Source organism: Pongo abelii, chromosome 13 (assembly GCF_028885655.2).
Source record: "Pongo abelii isolate AG06213 chromosome 13, NHGRI_mPonAbe1-v2.0_pri, whole genome shotgun sequence".
NCBI classification, from domain to species: Eukaryota; Metazoa; Chordata; class Mammalia; order Primates; family Hominidae; genus Pongo; species Pongo abelii.
In genome coordinates, this window is record NC_071998.2 from 59277603 (window position 1) to 59299304 (window position 21702).

The window sequence follows — 21702 nt, forward strand, 5'->3', positions numbered from 1 at the left end:
GCTTAATAAAACCAAGAACAGACTTCTTTGCTGGTTTTAGCATTTTTTGGTGATATTTACAGCCATACAATTGTTGGTGGAGTTCAGCCATCTGACGGAAATTTCTTGAGTACCAACCATGTATGTAGGCACCTACCATGTTCCAAGTCACAGGTCCTGGAACTGTATCACAGTGTAAGATAGTCATGGTTTCTGCTGCACAGAGTTTTACAGTCTCTGCAACTCGAGGAAAAGGAAACAGGCAATTGCAGGATTTTGTGGTGACTTCTGTGATGAGAACATCCAGGGCCAGGAAGCAATTGATCTTTTATCCGCGGAACCAGGAAGAGTTTTCCAGAGCAAGTGCTGTCTCAGCAGGCACTGAAAGCTGAAGCTGTGGCAACAGTCTATGAATTATGCTCCCTACATCTTCCCTTTGTCCTTCTACAGTGGTTTCCTAACCCAACAGAGTGGTCCTCTGCTCCAGACCCTCCAATGGCTTTTCGGCCCCCTTAGAGAAAAGAACAAAGTCCTTCCAGTGGCCTATAGCACTGGATGTGGTCTGTCCCCCTGACCTCTCTGGCTCCATCCCTTTCAGGGCTCCTCCTTGCCCTCTCTGCTACAGCCACTGGCCTCTGCTGTGTCTTGAGCCCACCACATCTCAGGCCTTTGCATTTTCTCTTCCCTCTGACTGAAGTACCCGTTCCCCAAATAGCCATGTGGCTTGCTGCCTGGCTCCAATGTCACCTTTGCAAGGAGGCCTTCAGTGACCAGGCTATTTAGAATTTACTGCAACTCATTCCTCACTCTTTGCTGGTGCTCTCCGCTGCTTTTTCCATGATCCATTTTTTCTCCACTGCACTTACCACTTTCTGACGTGTAATGTATTTACTTGTTTACTGTCTGTTTCCTCCTACTGGGATATAAGCTTTAGGAGTGCCTGGGACATAGCAGATGCTCAATAGTTATTTTTTAAATACAGCAATGAGTGGTAGGCAGGTGAAAGTAGAAGGGAGGTTGTCGCAGGCACAGGAAAACACAAAAGCCTGGGTGTTGAGAGTATGCGGCACTTTTCAGAACATGAGAAGTTAGTCTCTGTGGCTAGAGCTAAAGTTGAAGGAGGAAGTCATGAGAGAAAAGGCTGGGGAGGAGGCTGGGTCATTCATGGCCTTGAAAGCTCTGTTAAGAACCATTGATTTTTAGATCTCACAAATAAGTGAGAACATGCAATGTTTGTCTTTCTGCAAAAGATGTGAAAGCCCAGAAAAACATGAAGAGATTTGCATTTCAGAAAGATGCCTAGTTTCCTGGTGAATGTACTAGAGGGGATGAGAGTGGACAATTAAGACCAGAAGCTTGCCATAACAATCCAGGCATGAAACGATGAAACCTTTGAACTTAGGGTGTTGGCAGAAGCGGGCAGGCAGCATCAACAGTCTGGTTAGGAAAGATGAGGAAATGTGAGGAATCAAGGATGATGCCCTAGTTTCTGGTTTGGGGAATAAGGCAAATAATGCTTCCATTCTCTAAGGGAAAAGAGGGAAAAGGCAGAGAACAGGGGGCAGAGGATCTAGGGTCACCATATGCAGTTGGGCAGGCTGTGCACTGCTCAAGCTCTCCTACCTGGCCAAGGGGATGGAGTGGAGACTGGAATCCAGCCTTTCTTTTTTTTTTTTGAGCAGAGTCTCGCTCTGTCGCCCAGGTTGGAGTGCAATGGTGCGATCTCGACTCACTGCAACCTCCACCTCCCAGGTTCAAGCAATTCTTCTGCCTCAGCCTCCCGAGTAGCCGGGACTACAGGCGCGTGCCACCACGCCCGGCCAATTTTTTGTATTTTTTGTAGAGACAGGGTTTCACCATGTTAGCCAGGATGGTCTCAATTTCCTGACCTCATCATCCACCCGCCTCAGCCTCCCAAAGTGCTGGGATTACAGGCGTGAGCCACCACGTCTGGCCCCAGCCTTTCTTCTACTCACCAACTTTGTATCCTAGCCCAGAGCTGCATCTGCCAAGATAAAAAGTTGCATCTTTCTAATTACCACAAAGGCACTATATGGGCTAACCACAGCCTTGAGATGAACTTGATTGTGAACTTATTGCATATAAATTGTGTGTGGTATAACCAAAATAGAAATGTCTATTAAAGTGTTAGATATACAGGTCTTGAGCCCTAGCGAAAGATCTGGGCTAGAGATACAGATGTTGACGTCATCTCCTTGTTGAAACCATGAGTAGATGACATCTTCTGGGAAAATCATGAAAGGAGAATAGGGTTTGTGTTCAAGTGATAAAACACAGTGCAGATCACATCTTCACTTGTTATTTTATGGACATTTGCTGGAAACAAAGCACCTTAGTCAACACGACTGTTTGAATTATCTCATTGGACAGATAGGATGATTCATGATTCTATCGCATGACTCTGGGGGTTAGGAGTGTATGACTGTTTTTCATCATAGAATTATTAAGATAAACAGACCAATTAAATCTTTAGAAATCTCAAAAAGAGCCTTCTCGGTATACGTGGAGCCTCTTTTAAAGCCCGTAGAGAGGCTTCTTGTTTCAACATAGCTAAGATGTGCAATGCTATGATTGTCCTCCTTGGAGGCATCACGTACATCAAGTATATGTTTTAATGTTTATTCATTTACACTTTTAGTATTCCATCTGCAGTGAACCTCTAATAGAACTGTCTAACCCTGGAGCCAGTGGATCCTTGTTTTTTGTGACCAGTGATGATGAATTTATCATCAAAACAGTTCAGCACAAAGAAGCTGAGTTTCTTCAGAAGCTACTGCCGGGCTATTACATGGTAAGGATCATTAACGCTTCTACTTGAAGTTTAATTACTTTCCTCAACAGTTTTTTTCTATTATTTTTTCAGTGACTCAGGTGTGTTTCTTTCTCTTTGGTAAGCTTTATTCTGCATTTAAATTATGTTATGACATTCATTGAATAGATTTTTTAAAGTAAACTAGAACTGAATGGCAGAGCATACTTGTTGAATCCCACAATCCTGAGTTCAAATCCCAGCCCAGCCAATAATTAACTGTGTGACCCTGAGTAAGCAGCATAACTGGTCAGCCTTAGTTCCCTCAGTCTTTAAAAGCTGAGAAATACTTGGGATTACAGGCATGGTGGCTCACGCCTGTAATCCCAGCACTTTGGGAGGCTGAGGCAGGCGGATCACAAGGTCAGAAGATCAAGACCATCCTGGCTAACACAGTGAAACCCTGTCTCTACTAAAAATACAAAAAAATTAACCAGGCATGGTGGCGGGCGCCTGTAGTCCTAGCTACTCGGGAGGCTGAGGCAGGAGAATGGCGTGAACCCGGGAGGCGGAGCTTGCAGTGAGTTGAGATCCCGCCACTGCACTCCAGCCTGGGCGACAGAGCAAGACTCTTTCTCAAAAAAAAAAAAAAAAAAGCTGGGAAATACTTATCTTACATAGTTGTTGTGATAAAGGAAGGATACAGGATATAAAATAAAGGAAAGATAAAGGAAGCAATGTGTTGCAAAGCTCTTTGCAGCCAGTACGCAGTAATAGTATAAATGGTTAACTTTCATGGATTGCTTACTACATGTTAAGCAAGGCCTTGAGTGCTTTGCATTCATTAACTCATTTAATCCTCACAGCAACCTTGGATACTATAATTATCACCTTTTTATAGAAGAGGTAATTGAGGCAAAGATAAATTAAGTAACTTGCCATGGGTGATTCAGCTGGAGAGCTGCAGAGCTGGGGTACGCAAGCAAAAGGGCTCCAGAGAATGCATTTTTAACCCCTACACTAATACACCAGAACATATTCTATATTTGCTGTTCTCAGCTACTAGACTTCAGAATTTAGAATTTCATAGGTAAATATGATAGTGTGAAAAATCACCTTTCATGTAATATTTTAGAGACAAAGGAACAGTAACTTAGCCTAGATGGATTTACTACATATTTACTCCAAAATTTTCAAAACTAACCCCACTTTTCCTAAATAGTCCAGTCGTTTTCATACCTCCAGTTTCATTGTACTTTTATAACAGTTCTTAATTTTCTATGATTGGAAGGGCTACATGAAGCTGTCTGGATTTCAGAAGCCCAAGTTCTGCCAGTCACTTGCTATGAGTGGTGATAAATATCATCTTCGTTTTTAAAAATGCATTCATGAGATGTCATGTAATCTTTTGTTTTTAAAAATGCATTCATGAGATGTCATGTAATCTTTTTATGTAAAAATATTATTTTAATTCCAAAATCTGCTAGGTATAGCATTAAATACTTAAATTAATCTCGTATAGAAGTATAAAAATAAAAAATCTCAATAAAAATCTTAGTGGCATGCAGGCAGATTTTAAAATATTTCAATACTGAGCAATTATTTTTTTTCAGAGGAACAGAAAATATAGAAAAGCCAAAAAAAAAAAACTAACTATAGTTTCTTTCCCAGAGATACATATTACTAAAATATGGTGTATATGCTTTCAGTTATACTTTGTTCATGCACACATTTTAAAATTATCTAAAATTCAGATCAAATTGATATAATATTATTTGATAACCTGCTTAATTAGTAAATCTTAAAATTCCATAATTCTGAGCTCAGATATACTTGTCCTCTTGTAAAACTGCATTGGCCATATTTGACTACTTATATTTAATTAAAATTAGATAAAAAGTTAAGGGCCAGGAATGGTGGCTCACACCTATAATCCCAGCACTTTGGGAGGCCAAGGTGGGTGGATCACTTGAGCCCAGGTGTTCAAGTCCAGCCTGGGCAACATGGTGAAACCCCATCTCTACAAAAAAATAAAAAATTATCCAGGCGTGGTGGCACACACCTGTGGTCCCAGCTACTTGGGAGGCTGAGAAGTGGGAGGATCACTTGAGCCCTGGAAGGTTGAGGCTGCAGTGAACTATGATCAAGCCACTGTACTCCAGCCTGGGAGACAGAGCAAAACCCTGTCTCAAAGAAAAATTAAATTTAGCTGAACAAGTGATTTTATCCCGATTATGTAAGATAGTATAACAGTATAATCCATCCCATTAACAGGAAAAAATGTGAACGTCATGTGGTTACCCAAATAGATGTTGAGGAGAAGCTAAGGCCCTCAAAATTCAACATCTTCACTTAATTAAAATTCTAAAAATTGGCAGGGGAGTTTTTTTTTAAAAAAACATAATAAGTAAATAAATGATTATACAAGTTGTACATTTATCAGTCTTCCAAAAGTTCACATGATAGCTCATGAAAAAATACAAGAATCCTTTCTCTAGAAACAATAGGAATAGACCAGAATGCCCCTCCCATCAATAGTCCTTTCTGATAAATTTGCTAGAAATTATGGCAGTCGAGTACAAAAAGAAATAGAAAAAAGTACAAGCACTGTTCTCTTTAAATGACAGAATTCAAAATAAGAAAACCTTCAAGAAAGTAAATCAGGAATTTTTAGAAGTGATATGACTCCAGCAGATTTGCAGGATAAAAGATAAATCTACAAAATCCATTATATTCCATTATATAGATGATATAGAGTGCGAGAATATAAGGGAAAAAAGAGATCCTGTTCATTATGACAACAACTTATAATGAACATTATTAGAAAAATAAATAAGTAAATAAAGTCATGTGAGTACTGTAATTCTGATTGGGAAAGCAAGATATAGTAAGTGGAAAACAAACAATCAGTTCAGAAAGAATGTAATAAGAAAAATTCTAAAATACTTGAATCTATAAAAACAAATGTTACAAGACCAATATGAAGGAAACTACAAAACGTTATTGAAGGACATAAAGAAGATTTGAAATAATGAAGAAATCTGCATTGTTCCTGAACTCAGTATTGTAAAGATTTCAACTGCTCCCAAATCAACTTATAAATCCTGTCTAATTCCAAGCAAAAATTCTAACAGGATTTTTCACATAGCTTGACAAAGCCAATTTCTTTGAAAGTGAGAGCAAGTCTCATTTGAAGAATGTTTTTTAAAATGAACAATCACACAGAAAGATTGTAAGAATGGAGAAAACATTTTTGAAAAAGAAGAAAAATAGTAGGCCTGCTATAGCATATACAAAAAATATATAAGGCTGTAACTAATGTTAAGGATGTAGGATGAGTACAGTTTTAGACAGATAAATTAATGGATTCAAATAAAGTGTCCAGAAACAGATCTATGTGAATTTGTCTACTTACTGTATTGACATGGGGGGATTTAAACTCAATTGGAAAATGTCAGACTGTTCAATAAGTATCCATTTGAGGAAAAAGTTAAATTCTCTATTTCAGATCTTTCACATACACACAAAATTAATTCCATATGGAGTAAAGACCAAATGTAATGACCAAAACTATTAAAAATTTGGAAGAAAATAAAAGTTTATGACTTTGGGATATAAAAAGGCTTTGTTAAACAAAAACAAAAAGCAAACACACACACACAAATAAGAAACAAGTAAATAAATATGACCGCATCAAAAGGCAACACATTTAGGCCAAGTGCAGTGGCTCATGCCTGTAATCCCAGCACTTTGGGAGGCCAAGGCGGGAGGATCACTTGAGGTCAGGAGTTCGAGACCAGCCTGGCTGACATATAGTGAAACCCTGTCTCTACTAAAAATACAAAAATTATCTGGGCGTGGCGGCACACACCTGTAGTCCCAGCTACTTGGGAAGCTGAGACAGGAGAATCACTTGAACCTGGGAGGTGGAGGTTGCAGTGAGCCGAGATCATGCCACTGCACTCCAGTCTGGGTGACAGAGTAAGACTCCGTCTCTCAAAAAATTAAAAAAAAAAAAAAAATTTAAGGCAACACATTTATATAACAAAAAATACCAGACATAAAGTTAATATAAGCACATTGAATATTTCTGGAATGAAATAAAGTGAGAGCAGTGGTTTTCTCAAATGTTGAGAATTGGGGGAAGAATCAAGGATAGCAGAGACACTTTTCATTGACTACATGCCGTTTTGTAAACTATTTTAATTTCTTATCTACTTTAAAAGGGAACAAAAGTAGGCATGTATTCCCTATTTTTTTTCTTTTTTTTCTTTTTTTTTTTTGAGACAGAGTCTTGCTCTGTCACCCAGGCTGGAGTGCAGTGGCACGATCTCGGCTCAATGCAACCTCTGCCTGCCGGGTTAAAGCAATTCTCCTGCCTCAGCCTCCCGAGTAGCTGGGATTACAGGCACGCACCACCAGGCCAGGCTAATTTTTTTATTTTTAGTAGAGACAGGGTTTCACCATGCTAGCCAGGCTGGTCTCGAACTCCTGACCTCGTGATCCACCCGCCTCGGCCTCCCAAAGTGCTGGGATTACAGGCGTGAGCCACAGCGCCCAGCCTCCCTATTTTTTTAAATAATAAAAAAGACAACAGACTAGAAGAAACTACCCCATATAGATGAGAGAAATGATAAATATCCAGAATATATCAAGAATTTCAGCAGTGACAAAAACCTACAGAAGAAAATGAGCTAAATTATCTTTAAGGTGACTAAAAATACATAAGTAATCAATGGCATTCAAATTTTTAAAAACAGGTTTCTATTTTTCACTAATCATGCTTACAAAGATTTTAAAGTTTGGGTCCTATTCAGCCCTGGTAAGAGTAATGTGAAAATCTATGTACAATCTTACATAGTGTGGTTGTAAATTGGTCTGCCATTTTGGAAGACAGTTTCGCAGGAGCTATTAAAATTTTAAATGTTCATCCCTTATACCTTGGCAATTCGTTTTCTCTTTAGCTACCTTAGAGAATAGTCACTCATGGCACCAGTCGATTACTTGCCTGTTTTTAGTTGGAGCCAATTTGGGACATTATGTCCCATTCAGTCACTTTCACTGCCCTGAGTTTAGAATAATAAAATTGCTGTCCAATAAGCAGACTTAAGAAATAGATTAGAAACAGCAAAATTTTAGTAATTAACATTAATAAAGATAATCACATCCCATTTTTAATTATTATATCAGCATGAAAACACATCTTTAGTGGAGCATTATTTTGTCAAAATAGAAGATTGTAAATATATTTTTCTATTTTTGGTTTCTAGAATTTAAACCAGAATCCAAGGACTCTTTTGCCAAAATTTTACGGACTGTATTGTATGCAATCAGGAGGCATTAATATCAGGATTGTGGTGATGAACAATGTTTTGCCACGCTCCATGAGAATGCACTTTACATATGACTTGAAAGGCTCAACGTATAAGCGAAGAGCATCCCGTAAAGAGAGAGAGAAATCCAACCCCACGTTTAAGGACTTAGATTTCCTGCAAGACATGCACGAAGGGTTGTATTTTGATACGGAAACATACAACGCGCTTATGAAAACACTTCAGAGAGACTGCCGGGTAAGGAAGTTTGATTGTTGTGATTTCCTTTGAACTCTGTGCTCATGTAAACTGTGGCTGCCACTTATTGAAAGCATAGAAATAAGGAATGTCCAAAGTGGCAGACATGTGGAATCCTATCTTTCCCAATCCTGGTGCCGAGCCATGCTTCCCTGATATTGAAGGAATTGGTAGATGATAAGGGAGTTATCTCGAGTCTTTAACCTACATCTCTGTTGATTTTACTAATAAGCTAAGTCAGCTTTCTTTGATAAAATGAAACAAGAAAGCTTTGTTTTCTTTTCTCTCTTCGCTGTGGGGAAGATAGTTTAACTAGAAAGAAATAGAATTTAGGTTTAATGTAGTGTTGAGTAAGAAAAGCCATATAGAAATCTTGGAAGAAGTAAGACTCGAACTGGGGAGACAAGTTTAGAGAAAATATACTTGGGATTCATAATGGCTCCCTAGAAATCAGCGTGGATGCAAAACTATGATGTGAACAGCACGTTTGCTGATATTATTTTATGTGGTCTGAATAAGAGGTGAGCAGGAATGAAGCTTGCCAATTAGGGCAGACACCATTCCATGCAAACTTAGCTGGAGTGATTGTCCAAAGTGAGGGGGAATTCCCCCAGGCTGCAATGCTTTAAAAAAAAAAAAAAAACTAAGGGAAGATTTTTTCTAACATGGTGAAAAGAGATAAAAATTTTTTTGGAGAAAAGAAAAATGCAGTGCTAATAGCTTCTGAAGGATAATGATCATGGGAGAACCGTCCAGCCACTTGGCTAAGTTGGGTAGTGGAGGTGGGCAGAAAGCATGATGGCACAAGCTGTCATTTTCTGCACTTTCCTTGGGCCTGGAAGGATGACCCATGTTGTTATAGGGGAGGGGGGACACTTCTCTGCCAGACCCAAACTCACGTGAAGGTGAGGAAGACAGTCTGACACCCCTTCTAAGGTATAAAGTAGGGAATTTTCACTAAGGAACACAGGCCTACTGTTTCTGTTTTGTTGTTTTTTTTTTTTATTTCTTCCTTTCTACCTGTTATAGCTTGCATGATTGTGCACAAAAATGTGTCCTTAGAATTGTTTTTCTTTATTGACAGAGATGTTACTCCTATTGTTTAGCTACCATTTATTGAATGCTTACAGTATGCCAGGTTAGTCTAAGATTTTTTAATGCATCATTTCACTTAATTCTCTCAGCAACTCTTTGAAGTCAGACTATTCATACTTCCATTTTAATTGCTGAAGAATTGGGTTCTTAAAGAGATTCAGAAACTTATCCAGCATTACTTACCAAGTCAATAACAGAGCCCACATCTGTTTGGGTACAAAGGCATGTGCTTCTAACAACTAAAACTTAAAGTTTCACTCTGAGGATTTTTTTTAAATTATCTTTTCAGAAGTCAGGGAAGGAGCAGTAGGAACCAAGCAAACAGATGAACAAAAAACGTCCAGCAGATATTCAGATATCTGAGTGGATTTGAGTGATGCATGTTTTTCTATTCAAAAAAACGTAAAAACAGAACACACATATTTTAGTAGAAACCTTTTTCCTGTGTTTTTTCTGCCCTTTACAAGATGTGGGTAAAAAGTGACTCTCAATTCCCCAGAGTTTAGTGTCAGCCTCTCCAGTTTTAGGTTTGCTTTCTCTTTTGTGTGCTTCTTGCCTCTTTAGTATGGAAAGTCTTTATCTGCTGCCTTCTAATACCACATGCTTCTCTGCCAGAAAAAAAAAAAAAGGCAAATGTAAAAGAGCCATTGCTCAGGATTTGTCTATTTATTAGTGTTTCCTGAGCTCAGGACTGAGACTGAGAGGTCAAACCAAACTTTTCATCACAAGTGAGACCCTGGAGATTTGCCTTTTTATTTTTTATTCATTGGCAGGTTTGTTGTTCTAAGGAACATAAAGGTCAAGGTAGAGGTATCCTGAGGCTAACTCCCTCTTACTCACTGCATTTGCAGTTGTACAAGACACAGATCCCGGACATTCTTTAAAATATTTACATCTGCCTTCAGAAAGGCTTCTCTTGGGCTGGTATGGAAGTGTGTAAATGCTGAGCTGTAGGGGAACTCAGCTCCCTTCCCTGATCTGTCCTGACCATGACCAAGTCCTCTGGGATCTGGATTCAACAGCTAGTGCTCTGAGCAGAGCTGCCTCAAGCAAAGCCTATTTCTCGAATGGTGAATATTAATATTTAATAGTCAAGGGCCTCTTAGTAAATTGTATGAATGCTGTCAACTGTCCTCCCCCCAAAAAATGCCCATCCTCGTGATGGATCATGAATCTCTTGGAGCCCATTGTTCCTTCCCTTCCTTCTTCCCCAAGGCTCAGAATCCCCTTCCTAGAGTTACCTCTCTCTCTCTTCAGGTCATCCTCTGAAAGGCCAACTCACTGGATGACTGCAATAGGATATGTGGTTGACATTACCCCAGTATTGCCCTTGCTTTGCAGAGCTGAGCCTCAGTGCTGGCTGAGGGGCTGCAGAGACCCAGAGGATCTGCAAGGTTAGTCTGAGCTAAGGCCAGCACCTATCAATCAGGAATCTCTTCTGCTAAAATTCTTGTGAGACAGTATGGCTAAGGCTCTAGAAACAAACCAGTTAGAGAAATGTATTACTGTGCCAGCACCCCAGGCAGAGAAAGGTGAACTAGACCTATATTAGGATATATGCTTCTATTCACTTATCAGCACATATTGCAAGCACACTACATGCCAAGCATGAGGTGCATGACCTTTATTTTTTATCAATTGCCATACAGTCTAGTATGTGCAATTATATTATATTGTGAAGATTAGAGTAGGGAACATTGTAGCTTGCTTTTAAAGGATGAGAAGCTTTCTCCGGGTAGGCAAAGCAGTAGAAGCATATTTCTAGGATAAGAGAACGATAGGTATGAAACAATGGGTGTGAAATAGCACGATGTGTTCCGGGAGCTATAGTTGTTTGGTTTTGGGGCAGTTAATAGGGAGAGCATGTGGGGTAGAAGAGGAAAGTGGCCACATAATATGAGAGCCACATATTGTCAGAAGACCCTTTCTGGTGGTGCCAGGGAGCTCTTAAGGGCTTAGCAGTAGCAAATCCAAGAATCCCAGACCTTTGGACCCCAGCTTCTTTGTTGTTCCCAGACGGATTTGTTAAGCCTCTTAACCTATGGCTGACCTCCCCCTGCTTCTTGGCGCCCCCACCTCTCCTTTCATATTTTGGCTTGACATCTCAGACCCTGGGATTCTATTTCCTTTAGCATGAGTGCTGGCCGGAAGGGCCAGCGTGACCTATCTTATTCCCCGCTCCCCATGGACTGCTTCCCTGACTGCCAATCAGAGCTGCCGTTTCTGAGCTCTGCGTCTGAAAAGACCTGAACAGCCTCATCCTGCACTGAGTCCTCCTGACACATGCCATCTTCTCCTGGCATCCTTGTGGCAGCCCCTGAGTCCCTTTGCCTGACTTCCCCAAGCCCAGTCCCAGACCCCTGTGTATAATAAGCCTGCCCTTTGGGATGGTTCATTCCTGACCAACTCCTCCATTTAGCACATTGGCCACTTGGAACTGTTCTAGAAAACTGATCTTCTTTTATGCCTCAACCCTGCTGAGCCCAGTTCCCCCACAGGATCAGAGGGCTCTTTCCAAAAGCAGGCATCCAGATGTCAGGTTCTGCACCCCATCTCCACATTGCTATTTCCCATTGGCTGTGTGTGGTGGGGGAGAAATGGATATGTAAATGATGAGTCCCCTTTCTTGAAGGCTTTCCTATCCCTTGGTCTGACCCTTTATATGCTCACTGCCACAGCCATCCATACCCACAAGTGAATTTGACCCAAGAAAAGAGTGATGACATTGAATACTACAAAGACATCACAGATCACTTGCTATCAAAACCAGAAAGCAGGATTTATTCAAACCATCCCCAATGGCTCCCACATGACAGACAAGCTGAGATGCATGTCCTATTTGAAAACTGCTCTTCCCAGGTACCCCTTCATCTTCCACCAGGCCTGCACCTCTTCTAGTCTTCTGTGACCCAGGGAACATGACCATCGTGCAGCCAGATACCCATATCGGCACCCTGAAGCTACTCCTTCCTCCCTCCTCTCCCTCTTTCCCTGTGTGCAGTAAAATCACCATGTCCCAGTCTGTCTACCAAATAACTCATGGCTCTGCCCCCTCCTCACTGTAGGCACAGCCACTGCTTTTATTGAGACCCTGGTTATTCATCACCTGGAGTTTTGCTGTAGCCTCTTTGCTGGTTTTCATTATCATTGCCTTCCATCACATCCCCACCACTGCTGCCAGACTGATCCTCTGATCAGAAGACTTAACACTCTCTGGCCAAGGTTCCCCACTGCTTTTGGGCGAAAGCCAGTGATTCCCAGCTTGGAACATTAATATCCTTCCTGATCTGGTCCCTGCTACCTTCTCCAGATGCCTTCTTCAGCTTCTGTCTCCAGCCTTCTCTCTCCCCTCTCCTCTGATGCAGATCCCCACTCTCCAGCTCTTCTAATCTACTGGCCACATTCTCTAAAGGTTTTGGTTTGTTTATGCATGCCTCACTCTGCTGGACCGTTCTTCCCCTCTTCTACACCTGGCCCTCACCTGCTCATCTCAGGACTACTCAGGGATCAGTTCCTCCAAGACCGTGCTGTTGTGGTTGCCCATGCATCCTGGGCTTACTTCTTTCATGGGACTTAATGCACTGTTGTTTTTTCACATGTAGATCCTGAAGCCTGAGGAGCAAGGCTTAATCTATCTTTATATCTACATGCCTGGTTCTTAGTAGGTACTTAGTAAGTGTTTATTGGAATATATATTTGAACAAAGGAATAATCAGCTGTCTAATGATTTAAAAAAAGAGAAAGAAAGGTTTAGGTGCACTTCGAAGAAACCTGTCTTTGGTGACTTTTGTGTATCTAGCTATTTTTTAAGTTCTGCCTATTTTGGAGGAAGTATCCAGTTTCACTGCAATGCCTGCCAAAAATGGCACTGAGAATTTAATAAAGTAGATTATCTCCATTTTGAATCACTTGGGATTATTTGAAAAGTTGTGCTGGTTGTCCTCCTATCAAGAGTCATTTGTGTAACAAAAGTACATTTATATTGCAGTGAGTTTTCCCATGGAAGCAATGTTGTAAATGGTCATTAGACTTTTTTTCTTTCCAACTTTTATTTTAAGTTCAGGGGTACATGAGCAGATTTGTTACATGGGTAAATTGTCATGAGGGTTTGGTGTACAGATTATTTCATCACCCAGGTAATAAGCATAGTACCTAATAGGTAAGTTTTCCATCTTTCTACCCTCCTCCTCCCGCCCTCCACCCTCAAGTAGGCCCTCGTGTCTGTCGTTTTCTACTTTATGTTCACATGTGCTCAATGTGCAACTCCCATTTAGAAGTAAGAACATGCAATATTTGGTTTTCTGTTACTGTGTTAATTCACTTAGAATAATGGTCTTCACCTCCATCCATGTTGCTGCAAAGGACATGATTTCATTCTTTTTATGGCTACATAGTATTCTGTGTTGCGTATGTACCATATTTTCATTATGCAGTCCACTGTTGATGGGCATCTAGGTTGATTCTATGTCTTTGCTATTGTGAATATGGACTTTATTTTATTAGCACTGACCCCTGTCTTCTTTAGGTGTATGTACTGTCTCTCCAGCAAGACTTTAAATGTCTCAAAGGGCAAAGCTCATTCTTTACACCTCTCTGCAGCTGCAGCACCTGGCTTATTCTATACACTCAGTACATGTTGCAAGATTGTGATTGAAAACTCTTTTGAATTGAAAATGTATATATTAATTTTAAAAGAACAATTAGGATCTATTTTTGTATTCATTGTAATTTACCATGATTATTTTTTCTCTGACATGTTATCTATGTAAAATCTAGAATCCCATATCATTTAATTAATTTGATAAATTTTTATATCCTGAAATATTTATTAATAACTCTGGGAAATGACTTTGAGACAAAGTATATTAGTGAGAATTTGTGTTTACAACCCAATATTTTTAATCCTTCAAGTGAGAGTCATTTCAGAGACAGTCTTGATAATTAATGACCTAATTGACTTATTTTACATTTTTTATCATTTTTGTTGAGCCGCAAGTTATTAATTTTTAAAGAGTATGGAACCAATTTTCTTTTTTCACACAAATGATTGTAACCATAAATATTAATAAGTTCTCAGAATTTAATGAAACCAGTCTCAAGAATACTGAAACTTTCTGATGTGCAAAGAAGGGTCTTTCTGTGTGAGGCAAGTTCTAAATTTATGGATCAGATTCTTATCAGCTATGGGCATGTTTGCATGGGTTACAAAATGGGTTATTTTATATAATACTTAATTTAACATTATGGCTATTGCTTACCATTCAACTATAATTTTGCTAGTAGTAAACTTTTTACATTTTGTTCAGACAGTTTATTTTCTTTTTTTGATATTGCTTGCCTTCTCAGTTATCACTGGGGAAGAAAAAATGCTTTAGACCTAATACGAAGGAGACGTACATATCCTGAAGGTAGAAATACTTCAATTTAAATTATCCTCTCATCAATAAGGAATTCGATTTTGTTTTTAGACTTCAATCAAAACATGAAAAGGGTGCAGGGACGTCATTGACTCCACACTCCTTAATTACTTGTTTTGTTTTTGTTTTTTGAAATGAAGTCTCACTCTGCTGCCCAGGCTATAGTGTAGTGGCATAATCTCGGCTCACTGCAACCTCCACCTCCCAGGCTCAAGGGATTCTCCTGCCTCAGCCTTCCAAGTAGCTGGGACTACTGGTGTGGACCACCACACCCGCTAATTTTTATATTTTTAGTAGAGATAAGGTTTCACCATGTTGGCCAGGCTGGTCTCGAACTCCTGATCTCAAGTGATCCTCCTGCCTCAGCCTCCTAAAGTGCTGGGATTACAGGTGTGAAGCACCATGCCCAGCCAAATCCACTGTCTTTCAAAGTGTGTTTTACAAACACTGTAAACCCATGAGATATTTGATTTGCTCCATTGTCTTAAAATTATGAGTTTTGGCTATCTATAATAGTTTGATATCATAGCAGTATAAGCATAAAGCAAAGTTAAAGTTGGTGAACAAATAAAACCAACTCATGGAATCAAAGATTGTTCGAGCTGGAAGGAATCCTTAGAGTTCCTAGGAAACAGTAAAAGAATGCCTTCTACTCTCTGGTCTGAGAAAAAATGACTTTGGACTTACCTAGCCAAGCCAGGTTTTATTGTGAGAACAGAAATAATGATGTCATCATATCATATATGCAAGGGCTTTGTAAATTTTTCTACCTGTAAATTTTTTTACTTCGTATTTTGAGATAATAGATTCATATGCCGTTGGAAGCAGTAACACAGAGAGATATCATACACCCTTCACCCAGTTTCCCCCAGTGGCAATATCTTGCACAATTTTGCACAATCTTAGTACAGTATCACAATGAGGAAAATGACTTTGGTACAACCTACTGACATTTTTCAGCTTTTTACAGATTTCACCAGTTTTACATGCACATGTGTGGTGGGGGAGGTTCTGTGCAATTTTAGACGTACATAGATTTATATAACCACCACCATGGTGAAGTACAGAACAGTTCTTTCTCAAAGATGCCTAATGGTACCCTTTTATAGCCACAGCTACCTCCTTCCCTCACAACTCCTTCCTAATCCTGTGCAATTACCAATCTGTTTTCCATCTCTGTAATTTTGTCTTTTCAAGAATGCTGTATAAATGGAATCATACAGTATATAACCCCTGAGATTGGCTTTTTTTTACTCAGCATAATGCCATTGATATTCATCCAAGTTATTGCCTGTATCAGTAATGTGCTCCTTTTTATTGCTGAGTGATATTTCTTGGTATGGATGTATCACAGTTTAACATTCACCCGCTGACGAACATGTGGGTTTTTTCTAGTTTTTGAGTGTTACAAATAAAGCTGCTGTGAACATTTGTATACTGGCTTTTGCGTGAGCACAAGTTTTCATTTCTCTGGGATAAATGCCTGAATTCAATTTCTATGTCATATGGTAAGTGCGTGTTGAATTTTTTAAGAAACTGCCATACTCTTTTCCAGAATGGTTGCACCATTTTACATTTCCACCAGCAGTGGATGAATGATCCGTTTTTCTCCTTATCCTCACTAGCATCTGCTGTTGTCACTATTTTTTATTTTAGCCACTCTGATAAGTGTGTATTTAAGTCTCTTGCTAAAAAATTACTTGAGTATATGCCCCAGAAGAGCAAAAGATAATTCTAATAAAGCAGTTTGGGGATATAGAAAAGAGTGGTGAAAAGAAAGCAGAAAAACTCAATGGTTAAGTTTAGTGCCTGGTAATATGCCTGTGAGACTATGCAACTGACAAGATTCCTAAGAAAAGGCCTATGATACAGGAGTTTAACGTGTGTGTTTCTAGTAATAAGCACTCCTGTGAGACTTCATCTAAATCTATTCTACAGCCATTGGTATTGCTTCATTATATTGTAATTACTTGATTACATGTTTAACATTTGCTACTAAAAATCTGCTCTGTGGGAACTGTGGAACCTCATTTTCCCAGTCTTAGCTCACTCGAGAGTTCTTACACAGCATTTCTCTTGGTGTCAATCTTCTGATGAAGCCTAGGAAGTAGCAACAGCAAACATTCTTGGAACAGTGAATCTTACCTACTCAATGAACATAATAAAAGCAGGTTTTAGTAATAACCTACACATGGTTTGTCTTGAAAGAACCAAGGTAAATCATGTCAACATTGTGAATTTGTGGATTAATTGTTTGGAGTACATTTGTATTGCTCATTTGGCCAAGGTCTGTTAAAGGCCAGTGAATTACTAAATTGCAACTGTGTTGACCTCTTCATCCTCTGTTTTTATTTAGATGGCGACTGGTGTCCCCATTTAAGACCATCCATACATCACAACTGTTCAGTAGTCTTGGGAGGGGGCTGGTGTTTGTCTAGGCTTTTGCCGCTTGCTGCAGTTTAGTTCTGCTCAAAGTGGGGAATGGAAATGAGCTGCTGGCAGCAACAGAAGGAACACAATAATCCGTGCAAGATAGTGTCAGGGTAGCTACAAAAATCAAAATACTCTATGCTGTTGTTCATGCCTGACTTTCTACTAAGTAAGACAATTCCCAAATTTTACAGAATATGCTCTTCTGGGTTTTGGTGGAGAGAGGGTTCCATCTTGGATATAACCTATAGATACCAAAGTAACTTAACATGTAAATCAAATCATATGTAATATGTAATCATCAAATACGTATATACAATACAATACATAATACTTTATTGCATGGACAATAAGGATGCATTTCCAAGGCTTACTTTATCTGTAGGTTGGTTCAGATAACATTTATTTGGACTTACTTTGAGCCAGACAATCTATTACATATAGGTTCTCTCATTCATCTTCACAACAGCCATGTGAAGTGAGTGGTATGATTACCTTTTGACAGGTAAAGAAGTGAATCCTCAGGAGAGGTTCAGCCTCCACAGGTCCACAGAGCTCACAGTGCTGCATCCAGAATTTATATCCAGGTCTCTCTGACTCCAAACCCATGTTCTTTCATCATTACACTCTCCTTAAGGAGCTTGTGTGTAATGGTGGTAAGGCCACTGAAATGAAAACATTAAGTAATAACATGGACAGATATAGGCAGCATGGGCTAGAAATGCTCAATGACTGGTCCCCTAACTCTGACAAGGAGATATAGGGGTAGGTGCTGTAGGAGTCAGGAAAGGGCTCAATCCTAGTGGAGAGCTTGGTTTGGTCAGGACAATGAGTTCATGAAATCTTGCAGCCTATTTCAAGGAAGGAACACAGTGCCAAGTGACCAAGGAACACAAAGTAAAATAAATAATCCAAACATTTAATTTTAAAAATTTAATGAAAAGCATAATCAAGCCCATTGACATTTGCCAACTGTTACCAATGTGCATGCACACGAAATCCTATTAAGTTAAAAGCGAGGCTTCCTTCTGAGCAATGCAGTGGTTACAGGGGGGTTGATTGTTTTTGAAATCTTGCAGGGGAGGAGATTAGGGACTCAGTGTGTGACGTTGAATCCTGTGTGAGCAGCTTTTGAGAATTCTGATTCACTACAGAAACAGAAGGATTATCAAGTCAGTAGTTGGCTTTTTTTTTTTTTAAACTCTCACTGCAAAACAAAGTATTATCAAAATTTCTATAGAAAGAATGAAAATGGGAGACTGAAGGTAATTTCCTCAGCTCTAAGAAATAAACTCCTTTTCCTTTCTTCCTAAAAGAGATATTACCTAAAGATTGGAGAGCTGAAGCATTTCCTGAGTTTGTTGTTATATGTCTAGCAAGTTTTCATTTTAAGTAACTTGTCCCACAGAAAATTTTTTTATTTTATTTTATTTTATTTTATTTTATTTTATTTATTATTATTATACTTTAGGTTTTAGGGTACATGTGTGCAATGTGCAGGTTAGTTACATATGTATACATGTGCCATGCTGATGCGCTGCACCCACTAACTCGTCATCTAGCATTAGGTATATCTCCCAATGCTATCCCTCCCCCCTCCCCCCACCCCACAGCAGTCCCCAGAGTGTGATGTTCCCCTTCCTGTGTCCATGTGTTCTCATTGTTCAATTCCCACCTATGAGTGAGAATATGCGGTGTTTGGTTTTTTGTTCTTGCGATAGTTTACTGAGAATGATGATTTCCAATTTCATCCATGTCCCTACAAAGGACATGAACTCATCATTTTTTATGGCTGCATAGTATTCCATGGTGTATATGTGCCACATTTTCTTAATCCAGTCCATTGTTGGACATTTGGGTTGGTTCCAAGTCTTTGCTATTGTGAATAATGCCGCAATAAACATACGTGTGCATGTGTCTTTATAGCAGCATGATTTATAGTCCTTTGGGTATATACCCAGTAATGGGATGGCTGGGTCAAATGGTATTTCTAGTTCTAGATCCCTGAGGAATCGCCACACTGACTTCCACAAGGGTTGAACTAGTTTACAGTCCCACCAACAGTGTAAAAGTGTTTCTATTTCTCCACATCCTCTCCAGCACCTGTTGTTTCCTGACTTTTTAATGATTGCCATTCTAACTGGTGTGAGATGGTATCTCACTGTGGTTTTGATTTGCATTTCTCTGATGGCCAGTGATGGTGAGCATTTTTTCATGTGTTTTTCGGCTGCATAAATGTCTTCTTTTGAGAAGTGTCTGTTCATGTCCTTTGCCCACTTTTTGATGGGGTTGTTTGTTTTTTTCTTTTAATTTGTTTGAGTTCATTGTAGATTCTGGATATTAGCCCTTTGTCAGATGAGTAGGTTGTGAAAATTTTCTCCCATTTTGTAGGTTGCCTGTTCACTCTGATGGTAGTTTCTTTTGCTGTGCAGAAGCTCTTGAGTTTAATTAGATCCCATTTGTCAATTTTGGCTTTTGTTGCCATTGCTTTTGGTGTTTTAGACATGAAGTCCTTGCCCATGCCTATGTCCTGAATGGTAATGCCTAGGTTTTCTTCTAGAGTTTTTATGGTTTTAGGTCTAACGTTTAAGTCTTTAATCCATCTTGAATTAATTTTTGTATAAGGTGTAAGGAAGGGATCCAGTTTCAGCTTTCTACATATGGCTAGCCAGTTTTCCCAGCACCATTTATTAAATAGGGAATCCTTTCCCCATTTCTTGTTTTTGTCAGGTTTGTCAAAGATCAGATAGTTGTAGATAGGCGGCGTTATTTCTGAGGGCTCTCTTCTGTTCCATTGATCTATATCTCTGTTTTGGTACCAGTACCATGCTGTTTTGGTTACTGTAGCCTTGTAGTATAGTTTGAAGTCAGGTAGTGTGATGCCTCCAGCTTTGTTCTTTTGGCTTAGGATTGACTTGGCGATGTGGGCTCTTTTTCGGTTCCATATGAACTTTAAAGTAGTTTTTTTCCAATTCTGTGAAGAAAGTCACTGGTAGCTTGATGGGGATGGCATTGAATCTGTAAATTACCTTGGGCAGTATGGCCATTTTCACAATATTGATTCTTCCTACCCATGAGCATGGAATGTTCTTCCATTTGTTTGTATCCTGTTTTATTTCCTTGAGCAGTGGTTTGTAGTTCTCCTTGAAGAGGGCCTTCACATCCCTTGTAAGTTGGATTCCTAGGTATTTTATTCTCTTTGAAGCAATTGTGAATGGGAGTTCACTCATGATTTGGCTCTCTGTTTGTCTGTTGTTGGTGTATAAGAATGCTTGTGATTTTTGTACATTGATTTTGTATCCTGAGACTTTGCTGAAGTTGCTTATCAGCTTAAGGAGATTTTGGGCTGAGACCATGGGGTTTTCTAGATATACAATCATGTCATCTGCAAACAGGGACAATTTGACTTCCTCTTTTCCTAATTGAATACCCTTGATTTCCTTCTCCTGCCTAATTGCCCTGGCCAGAACTTCCAACACTATGTTGAATAGGAGTGGTGAGAGAGGGCATCCCTGTCTTGTGCCAGTTTTCAAAGGGAATGCTTCCAGTTTTTGCCCATTCAGTATGATGTTGGCTGTGGGTTTGTCATAGATAGCTCTTATTATTTTGAGATACGTCCCATGAATACCTAATTTATTGAGAGTTTTTAGCATGAAGCGTTGTTGAATTTTGTCAAAGGCCTTTTCTGCATCTATTGAGATAATCATGTGGTTTCTGTCTTTGGTTCTGTTTATATGCTGGATTACATTTATTGATTTGCATATATTGAACCAGCCTTGCATCCCAGGGATGAAGCCCACTTGATCGTGGTGGATAAGCTTTTTGATGTGCTGCTGGATTCGGTTTGCCAGTATTTTATTGAGGATTTTTGCATCAATGTTCATCAAGGATATTGGTCTAAAATTCTCTTTTTTGGTTGTGTCCCTGCCCGGCTTTGGTATCAGGATGATGCTGGCCTCATAAAATGAGTTAGGGAGGATTCCCTCTTTTTCTATTGATTGGAATAGTTTCAGAAGGAATGGTACCAGTTCCTCCTTGTACCTCTGGTAGAATTCGGCTGTGAATCCATCTGGTCCTGGACTCTTTTTGGTTGGTAAGCTATTGATTATTGCCACAATTTCAGCCCCTGTTATTGGTCTATTCAGAGATTCAACTTCTTCCTGGTTTAGTCTTGGGAGAGTGTGTGTGTCGAGGAATTTATCCATTTCTTCTAGATTTTCTAGTTTATTTGCATAGAGGTGTTTATAGTATTCTCTGATGGTAGTTTGTATTTCTGTGGGATCAGTGGTGATATCCCCTTTATCATTTTTTATTGCATCTATTTGATTCTTCTTTTTTTCTTTATTAGTCTTGCTAGTGGTCTATTAATTTTGTTGATCCTTTCAAAAAACCAGCTCCTGGATTCAGTAATTTTTTGAAGGGTTTTTTGTATCTCTATTTC

General features: G+C 39.4%; 1 protein-coding gene across 4 annotated transcripts in view; it reads left to right on the top strand.

Annotated features, from left to right (window-relative positions):
- Window positions 1–21702, top strand: part of PIP5K1B (phosphatidylinositol-4-phosphate 5-kinase type 1 beta) — a 310275-nt gene that overhangs the window by 182404 nt on the left and 106169 nt on the right. For all 4 annotated transcript variants that reach the window (XM_054520016.2, XM_063714238.1, XM_054520014.2 and 1 more), the window contains 2 exons: window positions 2639–2791; window positions 8020–8319. In XM_054520016.2, coding sequence (XP_054375991.1) covers window positions 2639–2791; window positions 8020–8319 — 453 coding nt within the window. The remainder of the gene's footprint in view (window positions 1–2638; window positions 2792–8019; window positions 8320–21702) is intronic.